At 35.7% G+C, this 22,078-nt stretch overlaps 1 protein-coding gene across 1 annotated transcript; it reads right to left on the reverse strand.

Annotated features, from left to right (window-relative positions):
- Positions 1–242: 242 nt before the first annotated feature.
- On the reverse strand, positions 243–13,546 carry LOC121429033. Its single transcript, XM_041625929.1, has 6 exons — positions 13,360–13,546; positions 3,695–3,760; positions 2,814–3,011; positions 2,008–2,268; positions 1,677–1,740; positions 243–268 (listed from the first exon to the last, which is right to left on the reverse strand). The coding sequence occupies exons 3-6, from the start codon at positions 2,895–2,897 to the stop codon at positions 243–245; spliced, it is 435 nt and encodes a 144-aa protein (XP_041481863.1). The 5' UTR covers positions 2,898–3,011; positions 3,695–3,760; positions 13,360–13,546.
- Between the last annotated feature and the right edge of the window lie 8,532 nt (positions 13,547–22,078).

The raw sequence follows: 22,078 nt of genomic DNA on the forward strand, positions 1-22,078 counted from the left end.
GACCCTGTCAGGATAGAAGAAAATAAAGATTTATTTTGCAACTCAGCTTCAAACTCCAATAAACCATGTCAGCAGTGTATTGATACTATGGCCCGTATTCTGAATTTGAGGTTTAACTTAGACCACAGTCTAACTCTGTGCAAAAATTACGGGGAGCAAAAAAAAACCATGTTTATATTGTTAGTTTAATTCCTGTTACTTTCATAGCGAAGAAAAATACTTTAAAATAGTTCATTTACTTATCATTCCCCGACAAATTTTTGAAAACCTGGAATGTCAAATAAATAAACGAATTTGATGTTTACTGTTAGGGATTTATGCCCCGATTGAATCTCCATGGTTAAACCACAACAGGGTTTGATTTAAGCCTGAGTTCAGAATACTGGCCTATGGGTTTATTTGAATTTCAGAAATGAGATACAATTATACAATTAATTTTTCTACTGTTTTGTCATAGTATGTATAGGCCTTACCCCCCCCCCCCATTGCTATTTATTTACTATGTATATATATTATTTTTGCATTGTGTGATTAAATTGTGTATGTGATCATTGTGATTGTATAATTTTCGAATTGTGATTGATAGAAGGGCTCCCTTGGATAGAAGGCCTCTGAGTTGAATGGGACTACACTGCTTTTTTTTTTATAAAGAAAACATGAATAAATAGTTCAAACATATAAAACAGTTATCAAAATGCAATAGGAATCATATATGAAAGAAATTTGGAAGAAGACCCAATCCAGCAATGTACTTTATACATAAGATAAAATGGTATATTGTTCTTTAATACAATAAATAATTCATTCAATGAAGGATGGCAACTGCTGGAGAGAACTTATCCATGGAACTCAGGAAAACTATACCCGACATGCATGATTGAGTGTATAAAGAATAATAGAAAACGAAACATAACGGTAAGTAATAAAAACAAGTTTAAGATAACAATAATTGTAGTGGTAGGACTTATTCTAAAGGTAATGATACAACAATTTATAATTCTTATTTTCTACTTTTTTAATGGGTAAGCTTAATGGTCAAGTCTACCGCAGATAAATGTTGATTGGAATTAATAGAGAAAAATCAGGAAAGCATAATGCTGAATATTCCATCAACATCGGATCTAAAATAAGAAAGTTACGACTTTTAAAGTTTCGCTTATTTTTCACAAAACAGTTATATGCACAATTTGGTCTCATGGAAATGAGAGAATCGATGATGTCCCTCACTCACTATTTCTTTAGTTTTTTTATTGTGTGAATTATACAATATTTCATTTTTTACAGATATGACAATAAGGACTAACTTGACTGAACCATAAAAATGTCAAACAATGGTAATTGTAAATGTTCAGGGAAAAATAAAATATTATTTCACAGGACAATGAGGAGAAAATTAGAATATTTAATATGATAAAATATGTAAGAAATAGTGAGTGAGTGATGTCATCAGCTCCCCCATTTGCATACCGACCAGGATGTGCAGATAACTGTTTAGTGAACATGTCATAACTTTCTTATTTTGCCTCCGATTCTGATGAAATTTTAGTGTTAGGCTTGTTTGGTTTTTCTCTTCTTATTTAAATCAAATTTTTCTTGGGGTGGACATGTCGTTTAAGAGTTAAAGAAAAAACATACAAATCTAATAAAAAAAAGTGCAAAGCACATGATTTTCTTACCAACATACTGTTCTACGTAGACTAGTGAACTTCTGACTCCGATGGATCCGATTTCTACCTTGTCCTGAGCAATGCATTAAACATAATTATAAGAGTTGAAATTAAATAACACCTCTCGGATGGTAGTCTTGTTCGTGTAATTCATTATAGCTATTCACACTTGGTAGCTCTGCAATCTTCATTAGTAAATTACATTTTATACATGTTCAGTATTATCCAATGGGACATCGGATAATCAACAATCGTATACAATTTAGATATAAGTTCCTCACATCAATGACTTTTCGTCAGAAATCATGATAATAACGGTATTTTCTTTTCAACTCATTACCGTAAGACCAATGAACGATATTTTCCCAGCATGCTTGAAGAATACCTCCGCCATTTCTTTGTCCATGTAGGTAAAATCGTCCAGTCTTCTTGGTCTGACTCTATCCCCGTCACTGTTTCCTGGCAGTTGTTCTACATCTACTATAGATGAGTTCAGTATGAGCGCCATGGTGATGAGGTTGTCATATGCATAAATGTCGCGGGAATTGTCGTCCATCTCGTGAAGAGCGCGTAAATATTCCAGGTGATGAGGTTGCGGCTTCTGAAGTTTGAAAAGGCATGAAAACAAATAATATCGACAACAAGTATGGTGCACGTGTGTTAAGTCGTAAATTATGCTTTGAAAGTGATTTCTGTTACAACATTTCGAATACTCTTTTGCAATATTTGTTTTTCATTATTAAGCATTTTTTGTCGTCTTATTTCAATTTGAATTGTATGTAAGTCCTCTTTCTCCTCCTTCTTTCCGCATTCCTCTTGCGGTCATCTTACTTATTCCCTTCTTCTTCCTCCTCCTCCAATTTCTTCGTCCTCTTTTCTTCTTATTCTTCTTTTTCTCTTCCTCGTCCCCCTTCTTCTCTTCTTTATCTTCTTATTATTCTTCTCCTCCTCCTACTCCTCCCCCTTCTCCCGTATCCTGTGTTCAAAGCCTGATTGGTCTTCTTCCTTGTTTCTTTTTACACATATCATCATTATCAAATGTAAGATTTCTTTCACCATCCCCAAAATAATGTGTCAATCATGTTTAATTTAAATTCCTTTTTCTCTTTCTTTAATGATTCTTTCTATTTTCGAAATCTAACTCACAACACCGTTGAAATCAATTGACTCAACATCCGAGACAACTTGATCTCCATCGAAACCAATGTGATACTCCAGCACCATCTCCATCTCCTCGGAAGTACATGGGACTGCTTCCGAGTCATGGTTCTTCCACCAGCCGTTAGGAAACCACCCGGGTATGATCCAGACGTACTTTGATCCGTAAAGCCCTTGCTGATAAATCTACAAAGATTCACGATGTTGTTTAAAAGTGAATAGATAAATGAATAGATGATAGTAAAGCCTGAAATCTTAAAATCGTGGACGGTAAAATATCGTTGAATAAACCGGTAATTAATTGTTTTGCTCCTACTTCCCTGTTTAATATGTTAAACGCAAAGTTTCATAAACATTTAATTCATGACTTCATGAGATGGAACAGGCCAATAGGCATTATTTTTTACTTATTACACAAAATTTCTATATATAATATTTTCTCAACGCATCGTTTCCGCGATTGTTTCACAATAAATGCCATTTTCAAAGCTATATATAAAGGGCCTTTGCACACGGGAATCTTTAATCATCATTGTAATGATGATTGCTATTGTAATCGTGACTGTGATTAGCGTTCCTGAATCTAATCATGATCTAGTTTGCTTTCACACGTGCTAAATATTCATCATTAACCTTATTTTTCACTGGAATCATCATTCAAATTATGATTTTTTTACCGTGTGAAAGGGTGGATTGATGGGCTTGTGTAAATATTTCCGTAAGATTGCCCGCCCCTTCTCATAATATAATCATAATTAATTGACCTCTTTTACAATTCATTCAGTACATATTGTAGGTTGGCCTACAATGAATATCATTTGAATAAGATTGAATTATAAAATAAAATATGAGTAAATTGGGAGAAATACCTTACAGAAAACAATAGCGGCTTGATCTGGCTGGAACCCGGCAAATATAATCCTAGCATCATGACGCTGCCAGAAAAAAAAGAGCGGGTGAAAAATACAATCCATTTTCATCATTCGACAACATGCTCTCGTAGGTGACACACGCGTATTTTTGAGCTCCCGAACATTGTACCGCTTTAAAGATATGAAATAGATCTGAGATGAGCAACAGGTCCTACAACCTTAGACACCCACCAAGACTTCATCATCACCAGAAAGTGACCAAGAAAGCGAAGAAAAAAATGGATTCTACATCGAATTCTGCTTCAGAAAAAGTACTTGAACCTCAAATTCTTCATACCAATGAGGGTGCCTTAACGCAACTACACGCAAACGCCGACGACCTTGGCGGGAATAGTCACGTGACCGCAGATCCCGCGATCCCGCCCAATTCGGATCAACATAAGCAAAGCGACTCAACTGGGAGCAATCTTATCACCGAAATGAAGGGATTATTCGCCAAACTTTCTGCCGATATGAGCCAACGCTTCGATTCTGTTTCGGCTGACATTGCTGAGTCTAGGAAGGCGATTGAGGGGCTGAGAGAGTCGGTAGACTTCAATTCGGGTAGGATTGATCAAGTAGAAAAAGAAAAATTGCCCAGGTTGAAAGAGGAGATTGATTCAAAAACTAAACTATTGGAGGAAAAGATAACTCTCTTAGAAATTCACGAAAGAAAGCAAAATCTTTTGGTGTATGGAGTCGGGGAGCGGGGCATTAATGAGAATGTGTATGAAACTGTTTATGACATCTTTGTTCATTTTATGAAAATCTCGAGAACTGAAGCTGTCCGGATTCCCCTCGTAAATGCACATCGTCTGCCTGCCCCCCAACGAGCTAGTAACCAGCCCACGATTCGACCAATTATCATACGATTCGTCAGAATGGCGGATCGCGATCGCTTATTGAACGCGTATGAGCAGTCTTCAAGGCAACACCCCAAGCAGGCTGATGACATGCCTTCTACGAGCCAGGACTCTACTCGAAACATCCCCCAGGCCGCGACCACGCCAGGGACGTCCGATCAGATGACCACGCCCGATGAACAATTCGCCCGTGTCACCATCAGAACGGATCTCCCACCCGCCATGAAAAGGGAACGTGGACGCCTCGCTGCAGCTGCATTCAAGCTCCGCAGAGAGGAACGTTTGTCTACAAGAATCCGCATAAACGGAACGAAGATTTTCCTTCAAACGAGGCAACCAGCATCTGGGACATCGACTAGACCCGGAAAGTGGACCAACTTCGAAGTTAAGTAATCTTGTCTTTAATAATTATGTAATAACTTCTTCACAAATTATTTTCGAAGAATTTCCAGTTTTATATGCCAAACTTTAAACTGCTAAAAATTATTGAAGTTTCTTCACAAATTATTTTCGAAGAAATTCCGTTTTATACTGTATGCCGAACTAGTCTACCAACCTGATCAAAGTTATCGAAATCATAAACAGAACACTGGATTTTCAGATCATTATAATGTATTCACTTCTCAGGATTTATAAATTACCTTTTTCAAATTTGATGAAATGACAACCGATCTGAGAGTGTTTGAGTGTCATGTTTTTATATAGGCCTACCAATGTTTCATTTGCTGTACATTCACATTATCTACATGGAATTGCAAATGGCCACGATCCCCGAGGAACGCGGACGTCTATCTTGCTGTAGCTGCATTCAAGCTCCACAGCGAGGAAAATCTGTCTACAGGAATCCGCATAAACAGAACGAAGAGATTTCCTTCAAACATGGCAACCACTGCATCTGAACATTGACAAGACCTGTGAAGTCAAGTAATCTGTCTGTCATACATAATTTCTCCACAACTTATTTTCGAAGAAATCTCAGTTTTAAATGCCGAACTATTATATTGAACTGGTCAAAACTGTTGAAATCATGAACAGAACAATATAAAAATGTTCAGGTCATTACAATACATTAACTTTTTCAGGATTTCTGAATTACTCTATTCGAAATTCGATGAATTGCCAACATGTAATTCTACCAATGAGTCTAATGTTTCCATTTGCAGTTCAATTTTACTTTATATTCTATACATGGGATCACAAATTGTCATGATTTAAGTATTCAATGATGCAGTTTATATGTTTGTTTTTTTCAACTATGAGTTGTGTTAATATTTGTTGATCATTCCAATTGACATTCAATGCATGGTCATTTGTTTTCATTTTTTTTATTTATTTTGTTTCATTTGTTTCCATGTGTTCAAATACGTCGTGTTAATGCCATTGTTAATGCATGTATCCTAGATATCTTGAAAAGGTTTTGCTTTCCCCGTATTTAGGCAAAAATAAGATTATTTTTTGGTTGTTGTCCTCAACCGACCGACCCTCTGAAAATGGAACTATGAATTATAGCTTTAAAAAACTACTTTGGAAGGTTTTTGACAGTTATTTCTGCCACCCCCCCCCCCAAAAAAAAGGTTTTAAAATAATAAATATTTTACGAAATTAATTTTTTTCCGACCAAAAATTGCAAATCATTCTCAAATAAAAACCTTTTTTCCGACTAAAAATTCCACTCATTGGACAACCAAAAAATTGTTCTTATTTCGATTAATTTCGTTGTTTGCTTATTTTCAGTTCATGCAAACAAGGTTCCTCGGTTGAACTCTTTTCGCAAAATGAAATTATAATAAAGATTTGCCGACCTTTGCGGCATACTTTATTTTAGATCCAAAATGTTCTATTACGCTCTTCCTGAATTGATGACGGGTGAAGGAATTGATCTTGTCATTGTTTGCATGTGCAAACCTTTTGATCAGCTTTTCACTGCTCGCAGTGAAAATACTCAAGCTGAATACAAATACTCAAGCAATGACCTTTTGTTAATTCATCCTTTTGGCCTGTTCAAGGTCTAATGATGAGGTCGTACTGAATTATTCTTTCGTTTTTCTCTTCCCACACGTGCTATTACGTAACATTCATTCTCGTTGCACAGAATGACTTCGTAAGTGGTATGCGTTTTTTTGTGCATTTGTTTATTTTGATTAGTTTAATTCTTTGTAGGTGTCTGTTACGTTTGTGAATATCCCTTTATTATGGCATGCTCATATACACAGATTCGCTAGGCATGTGGAACACTTAATACAATTTATTCTCATATAGGTACGGTTCTTCTTAAATTGATGGCTAGGCAAAGGAGTCTGGCTGCACTTCATGATTTCTTACGATTAAAACTATTTTGTTTGGCTCTTCGGCTCGTCGTATTTTATTTTTATTCTCATGAGTGTTCCGGAATGGTTGGCATCTTCGGTGCAAACGATCAGGGAGACAAAATTGAATACCTTACTGATTTACCAAGGCAATGACCGTTACCTTACCTTTTGATAATTCATGTTCTATCACAGCTCTAATGACAAGCTTCATAAATGTTGGCAAGTATTCATTATATCGTCACGCCTACTTAATGAAGTATAATTATTGATGTATTTACTCCTATACTCTGAAAGCTGTATATGAACCTCCCTATATGCATCTATGTATTTTTATTTTTTTATTTGTTCGCTTATTTATTTCCATCTATTTTCATTTCTTCGTGGCATGCTAAATGCATCTGTTGTATGGCAGATTTGTTGGCCATTACGGAATACTTAATTAGATTTTCATCTAGGTAGCACAAATTAAATGTATTCGTCCTTTATGGATGGCGTAATTGTTTAATAAATTTAGCGGGTTGCGTTCTCTTAAGACACTCAGTTTTACTTTTTACTGTTTGAAATTATCTTAACCATCCTTATCCTTTTTTTTCTGTTGATTTCTTTTATAAACAAATCTCGTTTTCAATAAAAAATAAATAGAAGAAAACTATCTTTAACAGATCAAATCATTCTTAGATTTTTTTTCGACAGTTTTTAGTTGTCGTGATCATTTTTCCAATAATTGTTGCATGTTATAAAAAATTAACTTTGTTCTTGTTCTGTTCTTATGTTCGTAAGAGTCAGTTGATATGAGTATATTGATAGTGTATATATTGTAGTTAGTGCAAAGTTGTCATATACTTGTTTCACTATGACGTTGAAGAAGATACAATTTTGTTTCTCCCCTTTCACTTGCAATCTCCTCTCTCTCTCCCCTTCCTTTGTTTCCTACATTAAGTATTAATTCATAATGTGTTTCCTTTACATCTACAAAAATCTCATTTTTTTTCTATCTGCTTTATTGAAAATCTATTTCTTAAACTTCGTTTACTACCAGGGAGCTCAAATTTCGTGTTTTTTGTAATGATGTATTACGATTTCTCATACCTGAGTCATGTGTTTTTCAATCCTGCGAAGATCTTTTTTAATTCATATGTTTTTGTAAATGTTATGTGTTTGTATTCCGTTTGTATCTGTTCACATTTACATGTTTTGTTTTGTCTTACCTTTTTCTTTCATACCCTCGCCGGAATAGTAGGTCTATACTCTGAATCACCTCTCCAGGATACTGTGCTTTATCATATTTGTTGTATTTTCTACCCGTCACAAAACGCTCGTATTATCAATGTTTTAAATGGATACATTACATAATCATTTAGCGTTTAATTCTCTTCCAGATGATCAATACGACGATGCTATAGCCAATTCCTTAACTGAGTATATTTCTAACGAGCAATTTAAAAACATTTTGTGCAATAATAACGATAAAAATATATTTTCTTTATTTCATTTGAATATTAGAAGCATTAATAGACACTTTGATGATTTTCAATTGCTCTTAGATAATTCATCTCAATGTCTTCCCTCTGTAATTGGGCTCACTGAGACTTGGTTGTCCACGAATCCTAACCCACCTTTTGCCTTATATGAACACGATTTTATTTTCAATAGTCGGATAGAAAAGTCTGGGGGCGGTGTTGGCCTATACGTTTCAAAAAAATATTCTTTCAATATTTGCAAGGATGTTACTATAATGAATGATATCTTAGAATCCCTTTTTATTGAAATCCAATTGCCAGGCCGGAGAAATATGATAATTGGTGTAATTTACCGCCCTCCAAATAGCAATAACATTGACTTCCTGTCATCCCTCAGGAATATTTTGCATAATCCAGTAATGAATAATAAAGATTGTTGTATAATGGGCGACTTCAATATCAACTTACTAAAATATAATAATGAAAGTTCATGTCATGATTTTTTAGAAACATTTTTATCAAATGCATTCTTTCCTCTTGTTACTAAGCCAACTCGTGTCACTAATGTATCGGCAACATTGATTGATAATATCTTCAGTAACATTATTCCGCATCCCAATTCATATGTCATACTGTCTGATATATCTGATCATTACCCAATTTTCTCTCAGTTTACTCTTTCTAATTTAAGTAGTGGTGGACAGCCTCCCAAATTAAGACGTCAAGCTTCCCCTGAAAACATAGCTAGACTCGGAGCGAGTTTAGAACACGTAGACTGGTCAAATGTCTACAACACTGATAATGTTAATAGTTCGTACAACACATTTTTAGATATTCTGAATAAAGAACTAGATGCGTGTATTCCCCTTCAAAAATGTCAAACAAATTATAAAATTACTCCTAGACTTCCCTGGATATCGAAATCTCTTTTAAAGTGTATAAATAAAAAGAATAAATTGTACTACAAATACAAATCCGAATTTACAGATAGAACAAAACAAAAATATACTTCATATAAGAATGCTTTAACCAGAATTTTGCGTTTTGAAAAGAAGAAATATTTTACAAGTCGCTTAGAGTTGTATAAACGCGACATGCAGAATACCTGGAAAGTCCTCAAACAAGCTATGAATTTAACCAAAAACAAAAATGAAATTACTAAGATAAAAAGAGATAATGATGTAATCGATAATCCCAACCTAATTGCTAACCTGTTTAATACACATTTTTCCTTAATTGGTGAGAAGTTAGCACAAAAAATACCTACATCAAATAAATCTTTTAGAGATTTTTTAAATCCTCCAAATTCAAGCTCTATTTTCTTTGTTCCAAACCACAGGAATGAGGTAATGGATATTGTTTCTCATTTAAATAACAAAAAGAGTTCTGGTTTTGATAGTATCAACAATGTTATATTAAAGGGGATAATACCTTTTATTGTTGATCCACTCGTACATATATTTAATTTGTCTTTTTTAGATGGGATAGTGCCAAATACGATGAAGATAGCAAAGGTCATTCCATTGTTTAAAAAAGGCGACAATCAAGATGTGAACAATTATCGCCCTATATCTTTATTGTCATCCCTCTCAAAAGTTTTAGAAAAATTGATATATAAAAGAACAATTGCTTTTTTAAAAGATCATGATATTTTTTGTGATAATCAATATGGGTTTAGAGCAAAACATAGTACAAATCATGCGTTATTATCACTTGTTGAAAAGGTAGCCCATGCTCTCGATTCATCTTCTCATATGGTTGGAATACTCCTGGACTTCTCCAAGGCCTTCGACACTATCAACCACAACATTTTACTTCATAAACTTTCACATTATGGTATACGTGGGAAGGCTTTGGAGTGGTTCAGGAGTTATCTTTCCAATAGAAAACAATATATTTTTCTGAATGGCTGTTCCTCTGAATTGCGGGATATTACTTGTGGTGTCCCTCAAGGGAGTTTGCTAGGCCCTCTATTGTTTATTATCTATATCAACGATTTTTATAGATCATCAGATATGGCATTTTTTATATTATTTGCTGACGATACAAACTTGTTTTTCTCTCATTCAAATCCAAACACCCTTGTTGAAATTGTGAATACTGAACTAAAAAACATTACTCAGTGGATTCGAGCAAATAGATTATCTCTAAATTTAGAAAAGACCAAATATATCCTTTTTAGTAATTCAATTGATGCCTTACCAGCTGATATAGTTTTTGATGACACTCCCTTAGAAAAGGTATTATATTCTAAGTTTCTTGGTGTAATAATTGACAATAAGCTTTCATGGAAGATTCATATCGATAATATTTCTAAAAAGATTTCACGCAACATAGGTATACTAAATAGACTAAAGATCCAACTTCCACCTTCTGCCTTACTAACATTATATTTTTCTCTAACATTACCGTATTTGAATTACGGCTTACTTGCTTGGGGCAACGCTCACCAAACTATCTTAGACAAACTTTTAATGTTGCAAAAAAGAGCGGTTAGAATTATTAATCAAGTAGATTTTCGTGCTCATACTGATCCACTTTTCTATGATAATAGTATTCTGAAAGTAAAAGATTTATATCTGCTTCAATTAGGTCAATTTATGTTTAAGTATACTAACGATTTGTTGCCAAATTCTTTCGAGAATATGTTTTTAAGAAATCGCGCAATTCATTATTACCCAACGAGACGATCAGAAGAGTTTCATTTGCCTTTGCTTAGAACTCTCTTCGCTAAAAATACGTTTATATATGAAGGTCCAAACCTCTGGAATTCCTTTTCTGATTACTTAAAAAATTCTCCTTCTTTACATGTATTTAAAAAAAGATTGAAATTATCGTTACTCTTAAAATACAAAGATTAAGTTATTGTTCCTGCTACGCGCGCACCCATACATTATCTGTCCTGATCATCTGAATGATTTTGCATTATCACTCTTGCTTCCTTTATTATTTATTCCATACGCGCAGTGTTACCTTATTTAAATATTTAAATTTTAAAATGTTTTATCTGATGCTATGACAATTTTGTTTCGACAGTAATTCTTCAGGGTATGAAATATTTAATTTTCGTTTAATTTTTGTGCTATAATTTTTTGTTCTTGTTATATGTTTGTGTTTTGTAATTTTGTCTGTCCTATATTCTATTTTACATGTCCGTCTTCGCAGGATTATAGTTACTATAGCATAATAATTGCTATTATAAATATTGTCACCGTTATCATTATTTATTTTTTTTTTCTCTTACAAAATCAAGTATTTTTCAACCAACAAATTTGTTTTTATTTTTTTGTTAATGTTGTATAAATAAAAAATGTTATTTCACTGGGTCCTAAGCAATACAAGCTTTGCTTTTAATTTAGGTTCCCCCACTTTTGTTATCTTTTTTTGACAAATTATTGTTAATTTTTCGATTTTGTGTAACTATTTCTTGATTGATATGTATTATTGTCATATTTGATTTGTTATTGTAAACGAAAGTGGAAAAATAAATTCAAATCAAATCAAATCAGTAACCGATGATTCTGTTCCTTTGGTACAGAAAATACAGCGACTACTCAGAAATAATAACTCGACTTTTTAATTCGAATATATAATTTTGAGCAAAAAAGAAAACTCAACCTGACACATACATGTAGTGGAATATCGTTTCCAAACAATCACAATTTATTACCATGCCGTGCACATTTTTTGAAGTCATTTAAGCTTTACACGGTTTATCCCAGCGCGGTCCCATTCTGATCACTCGTAAGTTTTCACTTTTACTACTTGGAAACAATAGGCCTACATGTACAGCGTATCGATTCCTTTTGGAAATGCATTTGAAATCACAATGAGGCTTTTGTCGAAAGGTTGGTGGATTGGGACAGCAGATCAAGATCCGAAGATTTGCCAAAGAAGAATAATAAAGCAATATTGACTGGCCTCGGGGCGATACGACATATATCGCCCAAACTAGATTTATATCGCCCGAGTCGCAGACGAGGGTGATATCAATTTAGTGAGGGCGATATATGTCCTTTCGCCCCCAGGCCAGTCAATATTGCTATTATTAACCAAATCAGGCATCTAGAGCAAAAATCATTAAATCTAGATATTTTAAATTTTTAGAAACAAAATCTTGGTTTATCATGTTGAGCAGACTGGGCCTCTGAACTTTACCATTGTGACGTAATTGAAATGACGCGTCCCTGGCCTGGGGACGCAGTATCCAGCGTTGTCTTAACTTGATTACCATTATGACGTATAGCACTGCGCGGTTCAAGGACGCGTGCAGAAACGCGTAGAATACCCGGATATTAGCGCCGCTTTTTATTGCCCGCTACATTACCACGCATTTTCTCATTGACTTTCCTAAGCGGGCAATAAATTGGGCCCGTGGATAAACAATTGGAATTTTATTGACCGGCAATTTGATCCCAGTCTTAAGCAGGCAACAATGTTTCAAAGTTGCCCTGCTCAGATGTCTGATACGGTTAATAATTACAAATATGTCGTTGTCAAGATTCCAAAGATTTCGATGCTGTCCCGGTCCATCAACTTTCGACAAAAGCCTCTCAGCTTTCCATTGTGACTTGACTTGCATTTTCAAAGGAATTGGTGCGTAGAGAGTTTCTTCTTCATGTTCTTAGGAAAAGCAAAAGGTCCGGTTTGTGGTCACGTTCAGAACACGGTCCCGTAGCGATTAATCACTAAATGAAATGGCTTATTGCGATCATCGTTTTTTGTGCATTTAGTTCAGTAGACTGATGAGGAACCAATCAGAATTGTTCTTTCATATTACCAATTAATTGCTAACCATTTGACGTCTGAATAATGCAATGAAAACTGGAAAAGCGGTAGAATAGATCGAGTTTCAGCATGTGCAGATGGAGCGTTCGAGTGGATCCGGAATGCTCAGCCAACTTATCGCCACCAAATCAAGTACATGTACATTAGATTGTAAGCTCCTTAGGGTTATAAAACAAAGACAACTAGAGACAACATGCTTGTACCTTCAAACTTTCAAGTTGGGTTTCTGCACTGTTGATGTCGTTCACGGCTTCAGTAGCGAGAACGGTGATGTCAACTTGACGTAGAAGAAGTGTCAGCTGCTTCGTATTCTAAGACAACACAGAACAAAAACAACAATGACGTTAGCAAAAACGAGCTTGAAAAAGAATTGCTACGTCTGAGAAGAAACTTCCTAAAGGCATGGTCACACCGGCCGAGCGTCGTTGGAGCGGTCGTGGAGCGGTAGGGAAAGAGGGTCGAATTTCGCTCTCAAAATTGGGGAAAAATCGAAAACAAAAAACAACAATCGAAGTAGAAAATGGTAAACGGTAGCGAGCGGTGATGATTTTTTTTTCTCTCCGCTCCACGACCGCTCCAACAACGCTTGGCCGGTGTGACCTTGCCTTAAAGGCCTGCTTACACCGCCCGAGCGTTGTTGGAGCGGTCGTGGAGCGGAAGGGAAAGAGAGTCGAATTTTCCTCACAAAATTGGGGAAAAAAGATCGAGAAAAACAACAACAATCGAAATAAAAAATGGTGTACGGTAGCGTACGGTGATGATTTTTTCTCTCCGCTCCACTACTGCTCCAACAACGCTCGGGCGGTGTGACCATGCCTTAAAAGCCTGGGGTGGTATTCTGAGATCAGTTTTATCTCAGATAAAATAAAATATTTTATCTCCCTTAAAATCATTGAGATAAAATACCCTTAAAATCTCTCCGAATTGGTATTCTGAGAACCATTTTATTTTCATTTTATCTCTGTAAGACACACCTATTTTTTAATCAATATCCAATTAGAAACGCGCTTTTATAGCTCTCTCATATCACTCAACCAATTAAAATCCATTCCGCCAGGAGGTGTGGCAAAGGGGCCAGATTGCGTCAATTTATTGACTTCAAATACGCTTGCACTATACGCTTGCGCGTCTTTACGGAGATTTCTTTTTAACAAAAAGGACAATACTCTCATCTTTTTTCGAAGTCTATATCGCATCTTTTCAAACATCATTTCAAAGACAATATTAGTAAAGAAAAGTCTTATGAAATACTCTCTGATTGTACAGGAACAACGTTAAGGTGTTATTCTCAATAAGTATATAATTTTTCTTCATTTTCATGTCACCATTTGGGGTTAATTCACCTAGAAATACTGGTGAAATCAACGTCGCAGAGATAAAATAGCCTCTACCCTCTCTTAAGTTTATTTTATCTTTTCTTCAAAGTAACATGGGCGCAAGCACATCATCTGCGTTGCAATGGCCAGGTACGCGATGGGTATGTGTACGCAGGCATTGTTCTGTTGCGTATCATTTGTAGATACGCAAGATAAAATTTATACGCAAGATAAAATCTAAAATTTTATCTGAGAGATAAAATCTCATCTCAGAATACCAATTTCATTTTAAGAGATAAAATAAAATATTTTAAAGATAAAATGACCTCAGAATACCACCCCTGGTCACACCGCCCGAGCGTTGTTGGAGCGGTCGTGGAGCGGTAGGGAGAGAGGGTCGAATTTCGTTCACAAAATTGGGGGAAAATCGAAAACAAAAAAATAATCGAAAACGAAGAACGGTAGCGAGTGGTGATGATATTTTTCTCTCCGCTCCACGACCGCTCCAACAACGCTCGGGCGGTGTGACCAAGCCTTTTGCTGGAGTTCACATCGCAGGCCTATCGAGCTTACCTCTCTAAAGTAGTCTATATCCTCGAAGATAATGGCTACTCGACTCCATCTCATTTTTTTGATGAATGCTACCCTAACTGGGTTGAGAAGATCTTCATCCACTGAGATCCGGACAGTCAAGGGGTAGTGAGTGCGATCATTGAGGGTGCTGGAGCTAGCAATCACCACCTAGTAGGGTGTAAAATGTAATTGGTTTTTACACAAGAAAACATCTCTTTGCGAAAATGAATCGATAGCCTGAGAATCAAGGCAACTATTGTTTGCAGGAATTCAACTCTTGTAAAGACTTTTGGTGAATAAATCATAGAACATGTATAAGGAAAGTTTAGTTTCGAAATCATTTTCATTGTCTTACTTTCAAATTATACTTTTTTTTCTATTTATTTTTTTCTTTGTATTCTTGTTTTCTTTCCTTTCTGTAACTTTCAAGGCGCCGGAATTTAGGTGAGTTGAGATACAAAACATATACATGCATTTTACTCCGAATTACAAGAAAATTGTGCAGTCTAGAAAAGGGTAAGTGAATGGACTAGATCTTCATCATGTTCATATAGATCACATTTCTTTTTACAGTTCTAGATAATGGCTTCTTTCTTCAGAACTTTAAGTGTTAAAAACCTTTTAATAGTAAGAAGCATTTTTTTCAGTCTGTTACCTCATTTCAGATGTTTTCATAGTCAGGGGATCTTAACAACTCGGATCGGTAACCAATTATTAAGGACTTAACAAATCCAAAACGCAACACACTTGTTTTGATTTCCACGACATTGGGGAGTTTTTTGCCCTAACCACGCACGACACCCAGAACATAAAATCATATATTGTCAAAAGCCATGATCAACCAGTCAAAAATCGGTGTATCTAAACAGCAGTTCCGTCCGTGACTCTGGACGAACGACATATTCACAAGTTTTCGTCAGCTCCAAAGCTTAGGACAAAACTGCTGTTCCGGTTCACCGACAATACCTCCTTGCTGTCCATTGTAATTTGACGGGCATTTTCAATACATTTTCAACGTTCTTAAATTCGTCATGCGACTCGGATCGAAAGCTTGCAACTGTCGCAATCGTAACGGCGCGCCGGGTCAAACGTATTTAGGGTATGCATTTCCCCAAGCCTTTACCCAGGGTCAAATTCTGGCGACAACTTGTTTAGGGGCCGAAAGGTGTAAATAATGTTCGCGAAAAAACTTGTTTAGGGGATTATTTTGCACACAGAGAAAAACTTGTTTAGGGGGTGTTTGGAAATAATTTGGTCACGCTTGTGTACAGCAATACATTTTACTGCCTCCCCCCCCCCCCCGAGATCGAGTATTCAAGATCCACATGTTTCCCATTCATTTATCAGTTATCATTCATCTTTCATCCTTTTTTAATATCGTTTCAATGATTTGGCAATATACTTTGATAATCACATTCGTCGGTTTTATTTATGTTTCAATGATAATGTTTTAATTTTTATTGTCTCTTTGTATATACATGATCATGATATCAACTTATATTTTTAATGAATTGAAAATAAATGCTGAATTGAATTGAACCCCTATAAAACTGGGTCATAAAGATAGTGCTAATGCTAAACCGCCTGCAAATGCGATCTCGTTATTGATGGAAACAGCATATTGAGGGATCGAGATGGGGGTGGGGGAGTGAAAACTAGAAGGAAAAATTCTAAGAATCTAAATGTGATAACTGTAAAAATGCTTCAACTGAGCTTATCGATGTGAATGCTGGTGATGATATTCTACTACATATTTTTTATTGGAACGCATGTGTAAGCCTATACCCGTAGATACGGCCATACGTTGGATGTAGTCATAGCAAGAGAAGATGGCAATCTTCTATGTTCTTAATGCTGACCATATATATTGCTGTAAGCTGCAGAATCCGTGGTTAAAAAACTTCTGCTGAAGTACAATATAGAGAATATCGAAAATTTGGCAACATGAATTACTCGTCATTTGCCGAGGATCTTTCCTACTTGACAAATACTGTGTTGCTGAAGTGAGTTGTTATCTTGGAGACCCAAGACAATCTGCATATAAAATGAATCACAGTACTGAGACAGCGTTTGTGAGTCTGCAGAACGATATACTTTGTGCTTTTGATGATCGTAAATGTGTCATTCTGCTTTCGTTGGACATGCCATCTGCTTTAAGCCTTAGACCACAACATTTTGATAAAAAGACCTAAAGATGACTACAGTGTTAATTACCGGCAGAGCATTGAGCTGGCTGAATTCATGCCTCTGGTATGGGACGAGTATCTGATGTGAAGATCGATGGGGAGAAGTCAAGAAACACTATACTTGAGTATGGTGTCCCACAAGGATCAGTAATGGGTCCACTGCTGCTTACGAGAGTATCTGACATTCTCCACAGATATGGAGTAGCTAGACTACCATGTATATGCTGATGACATCCAGCGTTTCCTGAAATTTGATCCATCATTACCGGACTATTGATTCTGCAAAACGCAAATTAATAGAGGTCGAAGTTCACACATGGATGACATCAAACAAGCTGAACCGTAATCAAGACAAAATCGAGCTTGTAGTATTTGCTTCAAAGGTCCATCAGCGTCTGTTGAAGGACTTTACGCTAACCTTACATGATAACACTGAGTGAGTTGAGGCTATCAGATCTTCCCATCCTTGGAGTCGTATTTGACAATCACATACTGCTTCACTGTAAAAAGTAGGGACTGCACTACCAGTGCTGATTTTCTAGTTTAAATGTGAAATTAGCACCAGTAGTGCAGTCACTATACAAGCGCTTTAAGTGCTAAATTACCACTTCATTTCTTTTAGTGTTGATGATCATGTTTCAAATGTCAGAAATGTCATAATATTATCATCATCCGTGAAAGTACAGTCTAACAGGTTGCTTTTTGGTGTATCATCGTACTTGTAGAATTTGCAGGAGTGTGTGTCAAATATGTAATGTAAGCAGAATCAGGAAATATCTGGATGAAAGCATTGCGAATGCTGCCTTGCGTGCCCTTGTCCTGTCACGTCTAGCCTATTGCAACGGAGTCCTTTATGGCACTACAACTAAGACAATCTATCGTCTTCAGCTGCTCGAAAACCATTCCGCTCGTTTTATCTTTTGTCAGCCCAAGAACACTCACACCTCAATTAACATTTTGCACTGCCTCCTTGTACAACTTAAAGACGCCAGTTTAAGACGGCGACATTTTTGCTCAAAGCTTTTAACGGACATTTACCCTCATACCTGTGTGATCTCATTCATGTAAAGCAATCTAAGATCTAATACCAATAAAGTAATTCATATCTCAAGATGTCCAACCAATGCTGCCAAGCGCGCTTTCCTACTCACTGCTTCAAGAGCATAGAATATACAACCACATCTTTTCCGTCCACATCCACATCTACATCCACAACGCCCGCTTGCCAAAATTGGTCTTCCAATGTTCTTTAATTTTCCATTCATTTTTGTGTTCGTTTTGTTTTATGTAAATTCTGTATATGTAATGTGCTTTGTACCTTTGTGCCAAGAAAAGGCGCTGTAGAAATGTTATTATTATTATTATCATCAAATATTTTCATGGGGAATAAAGAATAAACTCTTAAAATTAAAACCAACAGATGCTATGTAAAACAAATATAAATTTCCCTTGAGTATTTCAATTACCTGAACGATGTTGTATTCGGGGGCGACCTCATTGACAACGGTAGCAACAGTGGAAAGCATCGGGCCCCATGTCATCAGAACCGGAGGTCCAGAGGTAACGAAGTCATGCAAGCTACGTAGAGCCTTCGCTGCATTCCCCTTTTAATTATAATCATAATTCTAAGTAATTAAATGCATGATAATGTACTAATGCATATTTATCTAGAAAACATCAGAGTATATCCTATTTTCGTTAAGTTTAATAATGATGTCATGCATGCCCTATGATGCCGAGTGGGTAAAACTTGACAAACTAGGCTACAAATGATTTGAATTAATATTCATATTACGATTTTTTTTTTTAAACTTCTATCATATTGTTTGTATAGTCAATAAGAATATTTAGCCAAAGGATTTTTTTATCAACATTAATCGTCTATCGACACTCTTTACAACCATTAAGTTATATCAGACAGGTGTTTACCCCCCCGCTCATATTTCCTTACCATTGTCCAATTCCAGCGCATGCGTAGTTCGTAATCATCGAGGATCCCTGGTAATTCATTGACGTGATCAATTGCCGTTTGGACGGTATTTGGTAAGCTTTCGAAAGCCAAATGACCCTCGATCGGAAAGAAACCACCAACATAGATTGGTGTTTTCGAGATGGGCAATGACGCACTGGGCATCGATGTCGAGGATGACATCATGGTAGAATTGCTCGTTGAGGCTGACGCCATCATGAGTAGGCATGATAATAAGCAAACAAGCAAATACGTGTAGATGGAAATTCCTGATGTGCTTTTCATCTTTATCGTGGTACAGTACCGAATTTCAGTAGGTCTATATGATTCATAAAAAAATATATACAAATAAAAAAAAGGATGAATTACTATCTTTTTTTCCAAACATTTTTTTCAAAATGATTTTTACTCCTCTATCGGCTATCTAACTGAGTAAAACAAAACGTAATCTAAAAATCAATAAACCTGAAATGAGTCTTGAACCCAACTTCTCATAATCAAATTTCTCACCATATCTTTATGTCAATAGAGACTGAAATAAAATTCATATGATTTGGTAAACTCTTTGTTATATTTTACCAATAAATACCATTTTACTACTACTAAAAAAACACAATAGGGTAAGTATACCTTTCATGTTTCTCATCGTCATGAGACTAAACGTTTTTCTTCAAAAAGCAAAAAACGAAAATGTTATAATCAACTTTCGTATATATAGTTTATGCCTGATCAAAATATAAAGAACAAAAAATGCATCACCACCGTTGCATCACTGAATGTGTCATTTTATCAAGAGAGCACATTATTCATGTGCTTGCTATTAGGGTTCTTCTGATTTTTCCCTGTATACATAATAGGACAAAATAATTTTCCTCTCTTTTCTTAAACATCCTTGGCGTTCAAATTCTTTTTTCTGCTCAGAATTTCTTTCCGTCATCCTTGATATCTAATCATTTTATTCATACCTGACTTCTTTGATACTTTTTTTCATAGTGCATCACTTTCTCGTCCTAATGGGCACTAATTGAAAAGTTGTTCAATTTTTTTTTCAATAAAAGGAACTGTTCCGTACACCCACCATTCTTACAAAAAAAGGCAGGCATTGGGTGAATTAGACGACATTACTGTGCTGACAGCTAAGAGTTGTGATATAATAATTCTGAGAGACAGGGTGTGACTAATTTCATTACCGTCTCCAAGGCTTTAGATGCGATCTGACAATGAAAGAATTTTGTCAGGAGAGAAAAATTGATGTTATTAATTGGCGTCTGGTGAATGGAGACGGGAAGTCTAACACTATTTTTTACAGAAAAATTTGTACTTTTTAATGTTCTATAGTTCTTTGTCCATTTTTCACATTATATTTCATTTATGTTATTACAGGAGTAGAAAATGACACATACAAAAATGCCCGTATATCACATTAACCTACACATCCTCCCGCACACCCCACCCCAAGCGCATAGACCCACTCCCCGAATCACCTCTTCATACACTAAACATTTTCCAAAATTAATTACCTGGCTATCGAAATTCGCTTGCTTTCCCAATAAATCGTATACAATATTGTAACAAAATATTTTAGTTTAAGGGTGTTTTTTACCCCTTATTTTCACTTAAGAAATACAAAATCAATATAACTATCATAATCACAGAAGACATTTAACGAACATTTTAATGCAATACAGATTACTCCAGAGAATTGTGAATACATTAACAAAAGATACTTATCATAATGCATATACCTGCAAACGGAGCGGGTCACACAGAAGCGAAGATTGTAATCCTCAGATGTAAAAGTATCTCTTACAAATAAACTTCATACTTATAAGTTCATAGTAGAAGAAAGCACTTTTATGTTAAAGAAGTAATACTTTGTTTAATACAAATGTTTGCTTGTGTTCAATTCATAATAAAAAGCAGAGGAAGTACTTTAAACAGCAATCATGAGTTTTCCCGGGTTTCGACAGTAACACGCTGTTGCCATGGCAACACGATTTTGGAAAAGGGAATTGCATGTCTTTACCCGGAAACCAATATTGGTGCAAAATTTTATCAGCACTGAACTGGGGAAGTAGTTTGATCCGCAATGAGTTTTACTGCGATTTTGGCCATTATATGGGGTTACTATGGCAACACAATTTCTAACGAATGTGAAAAATCTTCCTTGCACATATGTGTGAGCTAAATTTCATGAGCATAGATCTTAAAATAAAGAAGTAGTTCAATTCGCAGTTACTTACAAATTAATTATTGTAATATGCCGCTACCAAGGTTACTCAGTTTCCGACACGTGAAAAAGAAATGATGTCTTTACCTCAAGACCAATTTGTGAGCAAAATTTTAAAAGATTTTGTTTGAAACTGAGAAAGTAGTTCAGTTCAAGAGATTTATCTATTTTTAAATAATACACCGTTACTATGACAAAATAATTTCCGACACATACGAAAAATGTTTCTCATGCATCTTGCCTCAAGACCAATATGTGTGGCAAATTTCATGACAATTGGTTCAAAAATGTATGAAGTAGTTCGACTCCACCGCAAGATTTGTACCTAGTCTACGCCGTAAAATAATCGTGTTGTTACAATGACAACACGATTTCCGACATGACCAAAACAATTTACCTGAAGACGAATGTAAGTGCCATTTTTTTTTGAGAATTGAATAAAAATGAGGAACTAGTTCGAACCCCTTTTCAACCTAATTTTTGCTATGATATAATGTTAACATGGCAACACAATTTCCCAAACATGCGAAAAATGTGTCTTGCACATCTTTACCCAAGACCTATGTGTGTTCCAAATGTCATGAGAATTGGTTAAAAACTGAGGAAGTAGTTCGAACCGCATGGCTTGCAACGGACCACCTGCCCAAC

Source organism: Lytechinus variegatus, chromosome 15, assembly GCF_018143015.1.
Source record: "Lytechinus variegatus isolate NC3 chromosome 15, Lvar_3.0, whole genome shotgun sequence".
In the NCBI taxonomy this organism is placed as follows: domain Eukaryota; kingdom Metazoa; phylum Echinodermata; class Echinoidea; order Temnopleuroida; family Toxopneustidae; genus Lytechinus; species Lytechinus variegatus.